Here is a 17,500-nt window from a genome sequence, read left to right on the forward strand (position 1 = left end):
TCCATCACCTGTTCATCCTTCCTTCCATCACCTGTTCATCCTTCCTTCCATCACCTGTTCATCCGTCCTCCTGTTCTTCCTTCCTTCCATCACCTGTTCATCTGTCCTCCTGTTCTTCCTTCCTTCCATCACCTGTTCATCTGTCCTCCTGTTCTTCCTTCCTTCCATCACCTGTTCATCCTTCCATCACCTGTTCATCCTTCCATCACCTGTTCATCCGTCCTCCTGTTCATCCGTCCTCCTGTTCATCCTTCCTTCCATCACCTGTTCATCCGTCCTCCTGTTCATCCATCCATCACCTGTTCATCCGTCCTCCTGTTCATCCATCCTCCTGTTCATCCATCCATCACCTGCTCATCCTTCCTTCCATCACCTGTTCATCCTTCCATCACCTGCTCATCCATCCTCCTGTTCATCCATCCATCACCTTCTCATCCTTCCTTCCATCACCTGTTCATCCATCCATCACCTGTTCATCCATCCTTCACCTGCTCATCCTTCCTTCCATCACCTGTTCATCCTTCCATCACCTGTTCATCCGTCCTCCTGTTCATCCTTCCTTCCATCACCTGTTCATCCTTCCTTCATCTGTTCATCCATCCATCACCTGTTCATCCATCCTTCACCTGCTCATCCTTCCTTCCATCACCTGTTCATCCTTCCATCACCTGTTCATCCTTCCATCACCTGTTCATCCGTCCTCCTGTTCATCCTTCCTTCCATCACCTGTTCATCCTTCCTTCATCTGTTCATCCATCCATCACCTGTTCATCCATCCTTCACCTGCTCATCCTTCCTTCCATCACCTGTTCATCCTTCCATCACCTGTTCATCCTTCCTTCATCTGTTCATCCTTCCATCACCTGTTCATCCTTCCATCACCTGTTCATCCATCCATCACCTGTTCATCCGTCCTCCTGTTCATCCGTCCTCCTGTTCATCCTTCCTTCCATCACCTGTTCATCCATCCATCACCTGTTCATCCATCACCTGTTCATCCATCCGTCCTCCTGTTCATCCGTCCTCCTGTTCATCCATCCATCACCTTCTCATCCTTCCTTCCATCACCTGTTCATCCATCCATCACCTGTTCATCCATCCTTCACCTGCTCATCCTTCCTTCCATCACCTGTTCATCCTTCCATCACCTGTTCATCCTTCCATCACCTGTTCATCCATCCTTCTGTTCTTCCATCCTCCTGTTCATCCATCCATCACCTGTTCATCCTTCATCTGTTCATCCATCCATCACCTGTTCATCCATCCTTCTGTTCTTCCATCTATCACCTGTTCATCCATCCTCCTGTTCTTCCATCCTTCCATCACCTGTTCATCCATCCATCACCTGTTCATCCAAACTTCTGTTTTCCTTCCATCACCTGCTCATCCTTCCATCACCTGTTCATCCATCCATCACCTGTTCATCCATCCATCTATCCTTCCTTCCTTCCTTCCTTCCTTCCACCCATCCATCTGTTTCTCCCATCCATCCATCAATCCATTTTTCCTTCCATCCACCCATCTATTTCTCCCATCCATCCATCCATTCCTTCGTACATTGCGGCACATGTTCATGTTGATGTTGGTGTTCATGTTGATGTTGGTGTTCATGTTGATGTTGATGTTGGTGTTCATGTTGTTGATGTTGGTGTTCATGTTGTTGATGTTGGTGTTCATGTTGTTGATGTTGGTGTTCATGTTGATGTTGGTGTTCATGTTGATGTTGGTGTTCATGTTGGTGTTGATGTTCATGTTGTTGATGTTGGTGTTCATGTTGATGTTGGTGTACTTGTTGGTGTTGATGTTCATGTTGTTGATGTTGGTGTTCATGTTGATGTTCATGTTGATGTTGATGTTGGTGTTCATGTTGGTGTTCATGTTGATGTTCATGTTGTTGATGTTGGTGTTCATGTTGATGTTGGTGTTCATGTTGATGTTGATGTTCATGTTGTTGATGTTGGTGTTCATGTTGATGTTCATGTTGATGTTGGTGTTCAAGTTCATGTTGGTGTTCATGTTGGTGTTCATGTTGGTGTTCATGTTGATGTTCATGTTGATGTTCATGTTGTTCATGTTGATGTTGGTGTTCATGTTGATGTTGATGTTCATGTTGTTGATGTTGGTGTTCATGTTGTTGTTCATGTTCATGTTCATGTTGTTGTTGATGTTCATGTTGATGTTCATGATGTTGGTGTTCATGTTGATGTTGGTGTTCATGTTGGTGTTCATGTTGATGTTGGTGTTTATGTTGATGTTCATGTTGTTGATGTTGGTGTTCATGTTGATGTTCATGTTGTTGATGTTGGTGTTCATGTTGGTGTTCATGTTGATGTTGGTGTTCATGTTGATGTTGATGTTCATGTTGATGTTGGTGTTCATGTTGATGTTCATGTTGATGTTGGTGTTCATGTTGATGTTGATGTTCATGTTGTTGATGTTGGTGTTGATGTTGGTGTTCATGTTGATGTTCATGTTGATGTTCATGTTGTTGATGTTGGTGTTCATGTTGATGTTCATGTTGTTGATGTTGGTGTTCATGTTGATGTTGGTGTTCATGTTGATGTTGATGTTCATGTTGATGTTGGTGTTCATGTTGATGTTGGTGTTCATGTTGATGTTCATGTTGATGTTGGTGTTCATGTTGATGTTCATGTTGATGTTGGTGTTCATGTTGATGTTGGTGTTCATGTTGATGTTGGTGTTCATGTTGGTGTTCATGTTGATGTTGGTGTTCATGTTGATGTTGGTGTTCATGTTGATGTTCATGTTGTTCATGTTGTTCATGTTGGTGTTCATGTTGGTGTTCATGTTGATGTTGGTGTTCATGTTGATGTTCATGTTGATGTTGGTGTTCATGTTGATGTTCATGTTGTTGATGTTGGTGTTCATGTTGATGTTGGTGTTCATGTTGGTGTTCATGTTGATGTTGGTGTTCATGTTGATGTTCATGTTGTTGATGTTGGTGTTCATGTTGATCATGTTGTTCATGTTGGTATTCATGTTGGTGTTGATGTTGATGTTCATGTTGTTGATGTTGGTGTTCATGTTGGTGTTCATGTTGATGTTGGTGTTCATGTTGATGTTCATGTTGATGTTGGTGTTCATGTTGATGTTCATGTTGATGTTGGTGTTCATGTTGATGTTGGTGTTCATGTTGGTGTTCATGTTGATGTTGGTGTTCATGTTGATGTTGGTGTTCATGTTGATGTTGGTGTTCATGTTGATGTTCATGTTGATGTTGGTGTTCATGTTGATCTTCATGTTGTTCATGTTGGTGTTCATGTTGATGTTGGTGTTCATGTTGGTGTTCATGTTGATGTTGGTGTTCATGTTGATGTTGGTGTTCATGTTGATGTTGGTGTTCATGTTGGTGTTCATGTTGATGTTGGTGTTCATGTTGTTGTTGATGTTCATGTTGTTCATGTTGATGTTGGTGTTCATGTTGTTGATGTTGGTGTTCATGTTGGTGTTCATGTTGTTGTTGATGTTGGTGTTCATGTTGATGTTCATGTTGATGTTCATGTTGATGTTGATGTTGGTGTTCATGTTGATGTTCATGTTGTTCATGTTGGTGTTCATGTTGATGTTGGTGTTCATGTTGATGTTCATGTTGTTCATGTTGGTGTTCATGTTGATGTTGGTGTTCGTGTTGATGTTCATGTTGTTGATGTTGGTGTTCATGTTGATGTTGGTGTTCATGTTGGTGTTCATGTTGATGTTGGTGTTCATGTTGATGTTCATGTTGATGTTGGTGTTCATGTTGATGTTGGTGTTGATGTTCATGTTGATGTTGGTGTTCATGTTGATGTTCATGTTGTTGATGTTGGTGTTCATGTTGATGTTCATGTTGTTCATGTTGGTATTCATGTTGGTGTTGGTGTTGATGTTGATGTTCATGTTGTTGATGTTGGTGTTCATGTTGATGTTCATGTTGTTGATGTTGGTGTTCATGTTGATGTTGGTGTTCATGTTGATCTTCATGTTGTTCATGTTGGTATTCATGTTGGTGTTGGTGTTGATGTTGATGTTCATGTTGTTGATGTTGGTGTTCATGTTGATGTTGGTGTTCATGTTGATGTTGGTGTTCATGTTGATGTTCATGTTGATGTTGGTGTTCATGTTGATGTTCATGTTGATGTTGGTGTTCATGTTGATGTTGGTGTTCATGTTGATGTTGGTGTTCATGTTGGTGTTCATGTTGATGTTGGTGTTCATGTTGATGTTCATGTTGGTGTTCATGTTGATGTTGGTGTTCATGTTGATGTTGGTGTTCATGTTGGTGTTCATGTTGATGTTGGTGTTCATGTTGATGTTGGTGTTCATGTTGATCTTCATGTTGTTCATGTTGGTGTTCATGTTGATGTTGGTGTTGATGTTGATGTTCATGTTGTTGATGTTGGTGTTCACGTTGGTGTTCACGTTGATGTTCACCAACATCAGCTCAACAACGTGATCTTTGTTTGTCCCGTTTGCTTTGCATCTGATCTCTCATGCAAAATAATCCAAAAACAAATAGTGTATCTCCTGTTTGTATTTGTATCTGTTTAGAACACATTATCTGTTCCTTATCTGTTTGTTTACATCGACACTGTACAGTGATGTTAGTTTTGTGTGTGTGTGTGTGTTCTGAACATCCTCACTTCTCCTGAAGTCCACTCAGAGGGTTGGACGACCCCTAGGACCCTTATTTTGCACATCATATCCTTCACATGTCAACACGCACCTCGTTCTGAACCTCGCACACTGCTGACATCAGTGTGCACAGCGTGTGTGTGTGTGTGTGTGTTTGTGTTGCTAAGGCAGGGCTGGGTTTCCTGTCACTGTGACCACTACCTCACGCTTTCTCTCTGTCTGTCTCTCTCACACACACAAACGCTCACTGTACATGTATTTCTCTAGCTCTCTGTCACACTCTGGGTGTGTGTGTGTGTGTGTTCAGCAATAAGAGCTCTTCTGCACTGAAGAATCAGAGCCCAAGAAATGTAAGATGTTTGTTTGTTTGTTGTTGCTGTGATACACTCGCTCTTGGTCTGTGTGCGTCTGTTCTGCAACACGTGAACAAGCTGTATGATAAGTATGCGCAAAATAGGTCTTGAACCACAGCGCTGTCGAGATCTGGACTGTGATTGGTCAGGAGGTGGTGATGAGTTTTCTAGAACAGCGGCTCTGACAGTCGCGCAGGTTTATATTAATGCGCTCGCTCTGATACGTTATGGATACGTTTCTACGGTAACGGCTCGTTCAGAGACGCTTGTACGGCAGACCCTCAGTGTAGTTTTCATAGCGTCACCTTCAGGACAGAGGAGTTTACTACAAGTCTTATTAACCTCGAGAGAGAGAGAGAGAATGGAGAGCGACTGGTGAAGGAGCAGCTGTTTATAGCTGCTGTATCGCTCTTCCACCGTTCACGCGTCGTTTACTGTTTCCACCTCTCTGCTTTCCTGGAGGTTTGTGGGCGTGGCTTAATGCAAATCAGCTGTGTCGTCAGTGCTCTTTGATGCGCTTTATAGTTACGCACAGCTTTAGTAACACTCTGATAAACGATGCCCAGTCTCTGTTGATGAAGTGACGGTAAATCTGCCGGGGATTAATTTATCTGTGTGTGTGACTCCGCCCCTGCTGTTCAGTTTTATACAGACTTATAAAAAAATCTTTGACTGCTCGCCATGAACCTGACGTCATTTCACTGAAAAGTGAAGCAGAGTTGGCAAAAAGAAACAGTGCTGTGTGTGTGTGTGTGTGTGTGTGGTGCTGTGATAACTGCAGTGGTATAAATAGGGCGACCCAGACAGGACTTCCACTCATGCTGATAATCCAGTGTGATTTAACACACGTGTCTGTGTGTGTGTGTGTGTGTGTGTGTGTGTGTGTATACACTGATGCATACAGGCTCAGTAGTATAGGTATCACACATTTCTGTAGTGACCCTGAACTTGAACCTGAAATGTGCATGGTCTGTATTTGAGATTTTGGCTGTAAGCGGAACGAGAGAGCAGACATGAGGAAAGATCGCGCGCTAAAAAAGGGTCTGAAAAAGGAATGAGAACTGAAATAAGGAACTTCTAAACCTTCCCTTCCCTGTATATTCCGATCTTCAGTGTGAAAGTTATCTGAAGATACTCTTGGGCTGCTTCTGTGTGATTTGACGCCGTGCGGGACCGGTCAGATCAGCGGATGAATGGGCAGGCGCGCAGGTGTTCTTATTAAAGTGGCCGCTTTATTCACTGGATCCGGATATTCTTAAAATGTGTCCAAATGTCCCTAAGGATACTGCTATCTTAATCATCACTTGTGATTTTGGTGGTACAGTCTTCGTGGTGTGTGTGTGTGTGTGTGTGTGTGTGTGTGTGTGTGTGTGCTGAGTCATGTTCCATGTTCAGGCTGGATGTGCTGATAGACCGGTGGCACTGGAGGCCCGGTGAAGGGGAAGTCAGAAGCACGTGCTTCTTCTGTGACAGTGAAGGGGGGTGTGTGTGTGTGTGTGTGTGTGTGTGTGTGTGTACTGACAGGGTTTGTCGCTTGAAGTTGATGCCACCGTGTTCACAGATAAGATGTGCATATATGAGTCTGTCTTCTCATCTTCTGTGTTGATTACTTTTTTCATGTCTAAGTGCGTTTTGGAGAACATCCAGGATGAAATCTGATAAGACCACTTCACTTTAAGATTCTCCATCAAACACCATCATTCTCCATTAAAACACCATCATTCTCCATCAAACACCATCATTCTCCATCACACACCATCATTCACCATCACACACCAACATTCTCCATCAAACACCAGCGTTCTCGATCAAACACCAGCATTCTCCATCACACACCGACATTCACCATCACACACCGACATTCTCCATCACACACCGACATTCACCATCACACACCGACATTCACCATCACACACCGACATTCACCATCACACACACCGACATTCACCATCAAACACCATCATTCTCCATCACACACCAACATTCACCATCACACACCATCATTCTCCATCACACACCAACATTCACCATCACACACCAACATTCTCCATTAAAACACCATCATTCTCCATCACACACCAACATTCACCATCACACACCAACATTCTCCATTAAAACACCATCATTCTCCATCACACACCAACATTCACCATCACACACCAACATTCTCCATCACACACCAACATTCTCCATCACACACCAACATTCTCCATAACACAGCATCATTCTCCATCAAACACCGACATTCACCATCACACACCAACATTCTCCATCACACACCAACATTCTCCATCACACACCAACATTCTCCATAACACAGCATCATTCTCCATCAAACACCGACATTCACCATCACACACCGACATTCTCCATCACACACCGACATTCACCATCACACACCATCATTCACCATCACACACCATCATTCACCATCACACACCAACATTCTCCATCACACACCAACATTCTCCATCACACACCAACATTCTCCATCACACACCAACATTCTCCATCACACACCAACATTCTCCATCACACACCAACATTCACCATCACACACCAACATTCTCCATCACACACCAACATTCTCCATCACACACACCATCATTCACCATCACACACCAACATTCTCCATCACACACACCAACATTCTCCATCACACACCAACATTCACCATCACACACCGACATTCTCCATCACACACCAACATTCTCCATCACACACACCATCATTCACCATCACACACCAACATTCTCCATCACACACACCAACATTCTCCATCACACACACCATCATTCACCATCACACACCGACATTCTCCATCACACACCAACATTCTCCATCACACACACCATCATTCACCATCACACACCGACATTCTCCATCACACACCAACATTCTCCATCACACACACCATCATTCACCATCACACACCAACATTCTCCATCACACACCAACATTCTCCATCACACACCAACATTCTCCATCACACACACCATCATTCACCATCACACACCAACATTCTCCATCACACACACCAACATTCTCCATCACACACCAACATTCACCATCACACACCGACATTCTCCATCACACACCAACATTCTCCATCACACACACCATCATTCACCATCACACACCAACATTCTCCATCACACACACCAACATTCTCCATCACACACACCATCATTCACCATCACACACCGACATTCTCCATCACACACCAACATTCTCCATCACACACACCAACATTCACCATCACACACCAACATTCTCCATCACACACCAACATTCACCATCACACACCAACATTCACCATCACACACCGACATTCTCCATCACACACCAACATTCTCCATCACACACACCATCATTCACCATCACACACCATCATTCACCATCACACACCATCATTCACCATCACACACCGACATTCTCCATCACACACCAACATTCTCCATCACACACACCATCATTCACCATCACACACCGACATTCTCCATCACACACCAACATTCTCCATCACACACACCATCATTCACCATCACACACCGACATTCTCCATCACACACCAACATTCTCCATCACACACACCATCATTCACCATCACACACCGACATTCTCCATCACACACCAACATTCTCCATCACACACACCATCATTCTCCATCACACACACCAACATTCTCCATCACACACCAACATTCACCATCACACACCAACATTCACCATCACACACACCAACATTCTCCATCACACACCAACATTCACCATCACACACACCAACATTCACCATCAAACACCACCATTCTCCATCACACACCAACATTCACCATCACACACCAACATTCACCATCACACACACCAACATTCACCATCACACACCAACATTCACCATCACACACACCAACATTCACCATCACACACCAACATTCACCATCACACACCAACATTCACCATCACACACACCATCATTCACCATCACACACCAACATTCACCATCACACACCAACATTCACCATCACACACACCAACATTCACCATCACACACCGACATTCATTATGGAAATGAATATAAACTTTTTTCCATTAAACACGAGCATTCATTAGGGTGTAAACAGGATGTGAGGTCTGGGACACATGATGGTGTGGTGTTTGTGCTGGTGTTTGTGATGATGTATTGAACACATGATGTGTAGAGGGTTAAATTTGATTGGTTAGTGTAAATGCTACTGAGTAGCGTGGCACTTAGCATTCAGCATGACTGATGGAAACCTTTAACATGGCTGGTGGTGTTTCATAAAAATGGGTCACTAAATGATGATGGTGCAGTGTGGTTTCGGCATTATGCTTGGCGCGCGTGTGTGCGCGCATGTGCGTGTGTGTGTGTCTCAGAACACTGAAGAATTGTAAGCTACTTTAATCTAACAGAACCTATTTTATGTCCTAAAACAATCAGAATAATCACGATTAAAGCATTACAAACACACATCTGAGCATGTAAGTTTATAAAAATCATTTCATTTAATCGTTAATCGATGATAATTGCTTCAAAGAGACTGTGTGTGTGTGAATAAACCGTAGGAGTTATGTTTCTGATTGAAGAACTGGTTTCATTATTATTATTGTGTGTGTGTGTGTGTGTGTGTGTGTGTGTATCTGAACTTTACCTTTATCTAAGAAATCATTTTTTCATTCACTCATTACATCAAAGAGTCTTTCTGATCTTTCTTCTGTTCTCCGACAGCCATGTGAAGTAACCATAGGCAGATTAACCATTCACTTCCTCTGAGCGAGTGTGTGTATCTATCTGTGTGAGTGTGTGAGTCATTCTAATACTGCACTGGCTTGTCTGTGCGTGATACTGAGAACACTCTGCACTTCTGTGGTCAGTGGAACTGATGATTAAATTCCTCTTCATTCATAGACAGCACGCCTTACGCATGTAGCATTCTGTTATACCAACGTCTGCATAACGTGTGGCGGTGTGCAACATCTAAGGCCAATACTGACGCACTTAATGAAGTTACACTGTGCTGTCAGTCTGTATGACACGGTGTAACACGTTTACACTCTCAACACATTCGCAGCCACCATTACATGGCAACATTATCCATCAGAACACCAACATTTACAATAATACACACATTCACCATCAGACACCAGCATTCACCACCAACATTCATAAACACACACCAGCATTCACCACCAACATTCATAAACACACACCAGCATTCACCACCAACATTCATAAACACACACCAGCATTCATAAACACACACCAGCATTCATAAACACACACCAGCATTCCACACCAGCATTCATAAACACACACCAACATTCACCACCAACATTCATAAACACACACCAGCATTCACCACCAACATTCATAAACACACACCAGCATTCATAAACACACACCAGCATTCACCACCAACATTCATAAACACACACCAGCATTCACCACCAACATTCATAAACACACACCAACATTCATAAACACACACCAGCATTCACCACCAACATTCATAAACACACACCAGCATTCATAAACACACACCAGCATTCACCACCAACATTCATAAACACACACCAGCATTCACCACCAACATTCATAAACACACACCAGCATTCATAAACACACACCAACATTCACCACCAACATTCATAAACACACACCAACATTCACCACCAACATTCATAAACACACACCAACATTCACCACCAACATTCATAAACACACACCAGCATTCACCACCAACATTCATAAACACACACCAACATTCATAAACACACACCAGCATTCACCACCAACATTCATAAACACACACCAGCATTCACCACCAACATTCATAAACACACACCAGCATTCATAAACACACACCAACATTCACCACCAACATTCATAAACACACACCAACATTCACCACCAACATTCATAAACACACACCAACATTCACCACCAACATTCATAAACACACACCAGCATTCACCACCAACATTCATAAACACACACCAGCATTCATAAACACACACCAGCATTCACCACCAACATTCATAAACACACACCAGCATTCATAAACACACACCAACATTCACCACCAACATTCATAAACACACACCAGCATTCATAAACACACACCAACATTCACCACCAACATTCATAAACACACACCAGCATTCACCACCAACATTCATAAACACACACCAGCATTCACCACCAACATTCATAAACACACACCAGCATTCATAAACACACACCAACATTCACCACCAACATTCATAAACACACACCAGCATTCATAAACACACACCAACATTCACCACCAACATTCATAAACACACACCAGCATTCATAAACACACACCAACATTCACCACCAACATTCATAAACACACACCAGCATTCACCACCAACATTCATAAACACACACCAGCATTCATAAACACACACCAGCATTCACCACCAACATTCATAAACACACACCAGCATTCACCACCAACATTCATAAACACACACCAGCATTCATAAACACACACCAACATTCACCACCAACATTCATAAACACACACCAACATTCACCACCAACATTCATAAACACACACCAGCATTCATAAACACACACCAGCATTCACCACCAACATTCATAAACACACACCAGCATTCACCACCAACATTCATAAACACACACCAGCATTCACCACCAGCATTCATAAACACACACCAGCATTCATAAACACACACCAGCATTCACCACCAACATTCATAAACACACACCAGCATTCACCACCAACATTCATAAACACACACCAGCATTCACCACCAACATTCATAAACACACACCAGCATTCACCACCAACATTCATAAACACACACCAGCATTCACCACCAACATTCATAAACACACACCAACATTCACCACCAACATTCATAAACACACACTAACATTCACCACCAACATTCATAAACACACACCAACATTCATAAACACACACCAGCATTCACCACCAACATTCATAAACACACACCAACATTCACCACCAACATTCATAAACACACACCAGCATTCACCACCAACATTCATAAACACACACCAGCATTCACCACCAACATTCATAAACACACACCAACATTCACCACCAACATTCATAAACACACACTAACATTCACCACCAACATTCATAAACACACACCAACATTCATAAACACACACCAGCATTCACCACCAACATTCATAAACACACACCAACATTCATAAACACACACCAACATTCATAAACACACACCAACATTCACCACCAACATTCATAAACACACACCAGCATTCACCACCAACATTCATAAACACACACCAACATTCACCACCAACATTCATAAACACACACCAGCATTCACCACCAACATTCATAAACACACACCAGCATTCATAAACACACACCAACATTCACCACCAACATTCATAAACACACACCAGCATTCACCACCAACATTCATAAACACACACCAACATTCACCACTAACATTCACCACCAACATTCATAAACACACACCAACATTCATAAACACACACCAGCATTCACCACCAACATTCATAAACACACACCAGCATTCACCACCAGCATTCATAAACACACACCAGCATTCATAAACACACACCAGCATTCATAAACACACACCAGCATTCATAAACACACACCAGCATTCATAAACACACACCAGCATTCACCACCAGCATTCATAAACACACACCAGCATTCACCACCAGCATTCATACACACACACCAGCATTCATAAACACACACCAGCATTCACCACCAGCATTCATACACACACACCAGCATTCACCACCAGCATTCATACACACACACCAGCATTCACCACCAGCATTCATAAACACACACCAGCATTCATAAACACACACCAGCATTCACCACCAACATTCATAAACACACACCAGCATTCACCACCAACATTCATAAACACACACCAGCATTCACCACCAACATTCATAAACACACACCAGCATTCACCACCAACATTCATAAACACACACCAGCATTCACCACCAACATTCATAAACACACACTAACATTCACCACCAACATTCATAAACACACACCAGCATTCACCACCAACATTCATAAACACACACCAACATTCACCACCAACATTCATAAACACACACCAGCATTCACCACCAACATTCATAAACACACACCAGCATTCACCACCAACATTCATAAACACACACCAGCATTCACCACCAACATTCATAAACACACACCAGCATTCCACACCAGCATTCATAAACACACACCAACATTCACCACCAACATTCATAAACACACACCAACATTCACCACCAACATTCATAAACACACACCAGCATTCATAAACACACACCAGCATTCACCACCAACATTCACCACCAACATTCATAAACACACACCAGCATTCCACACCAGCATTCATAAACACACACCAACATTCACCACCAACATTCATAAACACACACCAACATTCACCACCAACATTCATAAACACACACCAGCATTCATAAACACACACCAGCATTCACCACCAACATTCATAAACACACACCAGCATTCATAAACACACACCAACATTCACCACCAACATTCATAAACACACACCAACATTCACCACCAACATTCATAAACACACACCAACATTCACCACCAACATTCATAAACACACACCAGCATTCACCACCAACATTCATAAACACACACCAGCATTCATAAACACACACCAGCATTCACCACCAACATTCATAAACACACACCAGCATTCATAAACACACACCAACATTCACCACCAAACAGTAATATTCACAATAAAACCACTAACATTTGTCATCAAGCACCATCATTCACCATCACACAATATTCACCATGAAAACACCAACATTCTGCATCAAACACTACCGTTCATCAACATACACAACATACACCAGAATTCACCAACATTAATCACCACATACCAACATTCACCATCAAAATACCAACATTCACCATCACACACCAACATTCACCATCACACACCGACATTCACCATCACACACCAACATTCACCATCAAACACAAGCATTCACCATCACACACAGAACATGTAGAGCTCAAATCACCTCAGCTGTAAATGCAGCAGTGTATGAACTGTGGGTTGAACTCTACACTTTGCTGAATTGGTGTTTACACACGTGTACTCATTTCCGTGTAGAGATTGCTGTTTGGTGATCCGTCTGAATGTTTTTTAGATCTTGTGACGGTGCAGTAATCGTTTCCTCCTCTGACATTTTCACTTCTGATTTTTGAGCAGATTGAATAATCTCTGCAGTCTCTGTGTTCTCTAACTCAGTTCTGTCTCTGCGTCTCCCTGCACACAGTGTTTCTCAGCTGTGCTGGTTACTGCAATGAATGGCAACACTATCGAGGAGACCCCGAGCAGCATAGCGCCCCCTTGTGGCTGGAGGGAGTTTTGCGAGCTTCATGCGAGTGCCACGGCGCGAGAGTTAGCGCAGCATTACCGCCGTTTTGCCGGAACTCGACCGCCGCACGATGTTGTTTCTCCGGAGAAATTCAGCAGGCACTTCAGCGCCATCTTCCAGCACCACTTCCGGCAAGAGGTGGCCAAAGAAGAAGCCCCGCCCCCTCCCGTGACTGGCCGTGCATGCTCCTTTTCTGGAGTGCTCGATTACCGGGAAGCAGGTCGACCAGTGGGTGGAGCCTCATTTGTCATTTTGCCACCAAAGCTGGAGCGGGAGCAGCCGCTGCAAAACTTCACTACACACAGACCACTTGGTCACTCCCAAGGGGTGGAGCTTGCTGAGAATTACGCCCCTTCGCCTGTTTTGCCACCCCCCTCACATGTCAACGTCTTCTCTCAGATCGGAAGAAGCGTGTGCCAGTTCTTCAAGAAACATTCGTCGCGTGAGGACTCGGTCCATGACAACTCCGGGGACGAGTCGGAGAGAAGAAGCGGGGCTTCGGGGTCAGCGGAACACTCCTCAGCTACAGCGCCGCGTAGTGGCATACAGCTGTTCAGCCGCCTGAAGAGGCACAGCACAAAATGGCGGCAGGATACAGGAAGCGTGTGCAAGGAAGGACATTTTAGCTACCTGGAGGTAAATGACACGATTTCGGACACGGCCCCACGCTGGATGCGCTGCCGCCTGCTGGTCCGGAGGACAAACGACAGGTTGGAACTTCAGCTCTACAACCCGCCCAAGGTAAGAGTCACGGACCTAGCAGAAATTCCAAACATTTATTCTGCACCCTGTATATGGTGCGAGTGACGTTAATGTTTAAACGTGGACGGGAGCGGGGTGTTTGGGTTAAAGGAGGACTTAACAGGTGTGTGTTCCTGTCTGCCCAAGGTTATGTCCAAACTGCACACTTACTGAGGCTGTGTAGCAGGAATATAGTGTAGCGTGCTGGTTCCGGTATACATTTATCAAGCGTGGTCATTAGATTATTAGGCCACGCCCATTAGGACGGACGGTCTCAGATCAGGCGACGGTGTGTAGGCGTATCCACGATGGAATAAACCACCGCATCATCACGGCGGATGGTTTATCCCGTACGGATGGATTCATGTTTATTTATTTACTTAGTTGTTTTGTTTAATGTTTATTTAACCCGGCACATTGAGACAAAAAATTCTAACACTGCCCCTAGACTACTGCTATATATGATCTCTCTCTCACACACACACACACACCCTCCTACTCTCTTAGGGGTGTAGCTGCTGGTCATTTTAGTAGCCAATCAGATGTAGGGGGTCATGGCTAGATCCAGATCCTGATTGGACGATAGTCAATGAGGAATCTTGGCGGACTTACTGACTTTTAACTTCTACCATATAAGGCAAAAGAGCTGCAGCACTCTCTCACACACACACACACACACACACACACACACACACACTTGTTGAGCGCACCCATTCATTCACACATGCATCGTTAAAGCGCTTCACGAGCCTCCACACCTCGCCGTGCCTTTTAAACATGTTCTTTCTCTTCACACAGACTGGGAAAAGTGTTCAAACGCAGGAAGTCTTTAAGGTCCGATTGTTTTTGGGGGAAAAAGCAGAACAAGCAGAAAGTGTGAGGTGAAAGTGAGTGTGTGCACATGAATACGACTGAAGGGCAGGTATTAAACCACGTCTCCTTCTGTAAGAGTAATACTAACGCACTGACGAGTGAAAGCGTCTCAGCGTGAGGACGTGCTGTGATTGTGGCGAAGCTTCATATTAAATATCCGTCTGAAGCCGGCCGCTTTTATTCGGCGTTGTACTCGCGCTTCTGCTTTTTATCCATTTCCAGCTACGTTTAATGCGACGGCCGGCCGCGTCGCTGAGAAAGAGCACGCTCGTCTGCGCCGGATTATTTTCGACACGCGGCGGATTAAAAGCAGTCCGAGGTTTATCTTTAGCCGCGCTGACCTCCGGCAGCTGCGTTCAAGCTTCCTGTTGATCCGAGATCGGTTTCACGTCTCACGCGGCCGATCGTCCGCGTCAGGAGGAGAGGTGAGGAGCGCTGACCCCAGATCAGCCCTCGATCGAGGATGTCCCGTCCCCCTCCCCCTCCCATCCCCCCGGAGCGCTGGGAGAGGAAGAAACAGGAAGCTGCTGCGGGTCTGATGATTAGCGCTTGTGTTCCAGGGAAGTGCTAGCTCAGCACGTGGAGACAAAGCTCGAGCTCTGCGTCCGATTATAATCCGATCATCCGCTGTCCGATTCACTCCGTTTTAAACCGCGGTGCAGCTTCGTTCTGCTCCAGCCCGAAATGAGAGAATGAGAGAAGGAAAGAACCTCAACGTTTAAAGCGTTTGTGCACACACACACACACACACACACACACACACACACACACACACACTGCGTACTGCTTTTAGATGTTTATTTTAGAAGTGCGTTTGTGAATATTTTTTGTGCGTTTCTTTATAATGAGATTTACATGACTGTGTGTGTGTGTGTGTGTGTGTGTGTGTGTGTGTGTGTGTAAATTGACATTGCGGTAAATGTCGCACGGGTGAGACCATGAAGCAGAAACTGGGGAACTGATCACTCCGAGAACGGGAAGTTGGGTCCCCAGGCGCAGGTGCGAGCCCTCAGCAGAAAGCGTGAGATTTCCTCGATGACCATATATAGGCGCAGACAGGAAGCGCGTATCTGAAAGGGGCGTGGTACAAGAGGACGTGCGATGAAGCAGCGCTAACGTTTCAGCCCCCGAGGCTGATTATTATCCTGTAACAGCATTCACCGAGAGCTTTATTCCTCGTGTACCTCGCCGGTTCCCCACGGATTACATCACTTCCTGTTCCCGCTTCCGTTACAGTACAGCTTCACCTCGGACTCTCACACGGCGAGACTCCTTCCATAAACGTCACGGAAAACGCCACCGTATCGACGCTCCCCGGTGGAGCGCCCGCGGTACACGTCCCTCCGGACGAGCCGTTGCCGTAGAAACGAGAACGATACACGGTGGCGTTGTGA

At 44.3% G+C, this 17,500-nt stretch overlaps 1 protein-coding gene across 1 annotated transcript in view; it reads left to right on the forward strand.

Annotated features, from left to right (window-relative positions):
• The window catches only part of sh2b3 (SH2B adaptor protein 3), a 25,999-nt gene extending 10,155 nt beyond the window's left edge, over positions 1 to 15,844 (forward strand). Inside the window, exon 2 of the mRNA XM_053653979.1 lies at positions 14,391 to 15,844. Coding sequence (XP_053509954.1) covers positions 14,418 to 15,299 — 882 coding nt within the window. The 5' untranslated portion in view covers positions 14,391 to 14,417 and the 3' untranslated portion in view covers positions 15,300 to 15,844. The remainder of the gene's footprint in view (positions 1 to 14,390) is intronic.
• Positions 15,845 to 17,500: the final 1,656 nt, after the last annotated feature.

Source organism: Ictalurus furcatus, chromosome 22 (assembly GCF_023375685.1).
Source record: "Ictalurus furcatus strain D&B chromosome 22, Billie_1.0, whole genome shotgun sequence".
Classification (NCBI taxonomy): Eukaryota; Metazoa; Chordata; class Actinopteri; order Siluriformes; family Ictaluridae; genus Ictalurus; species Ictalurus furcatus.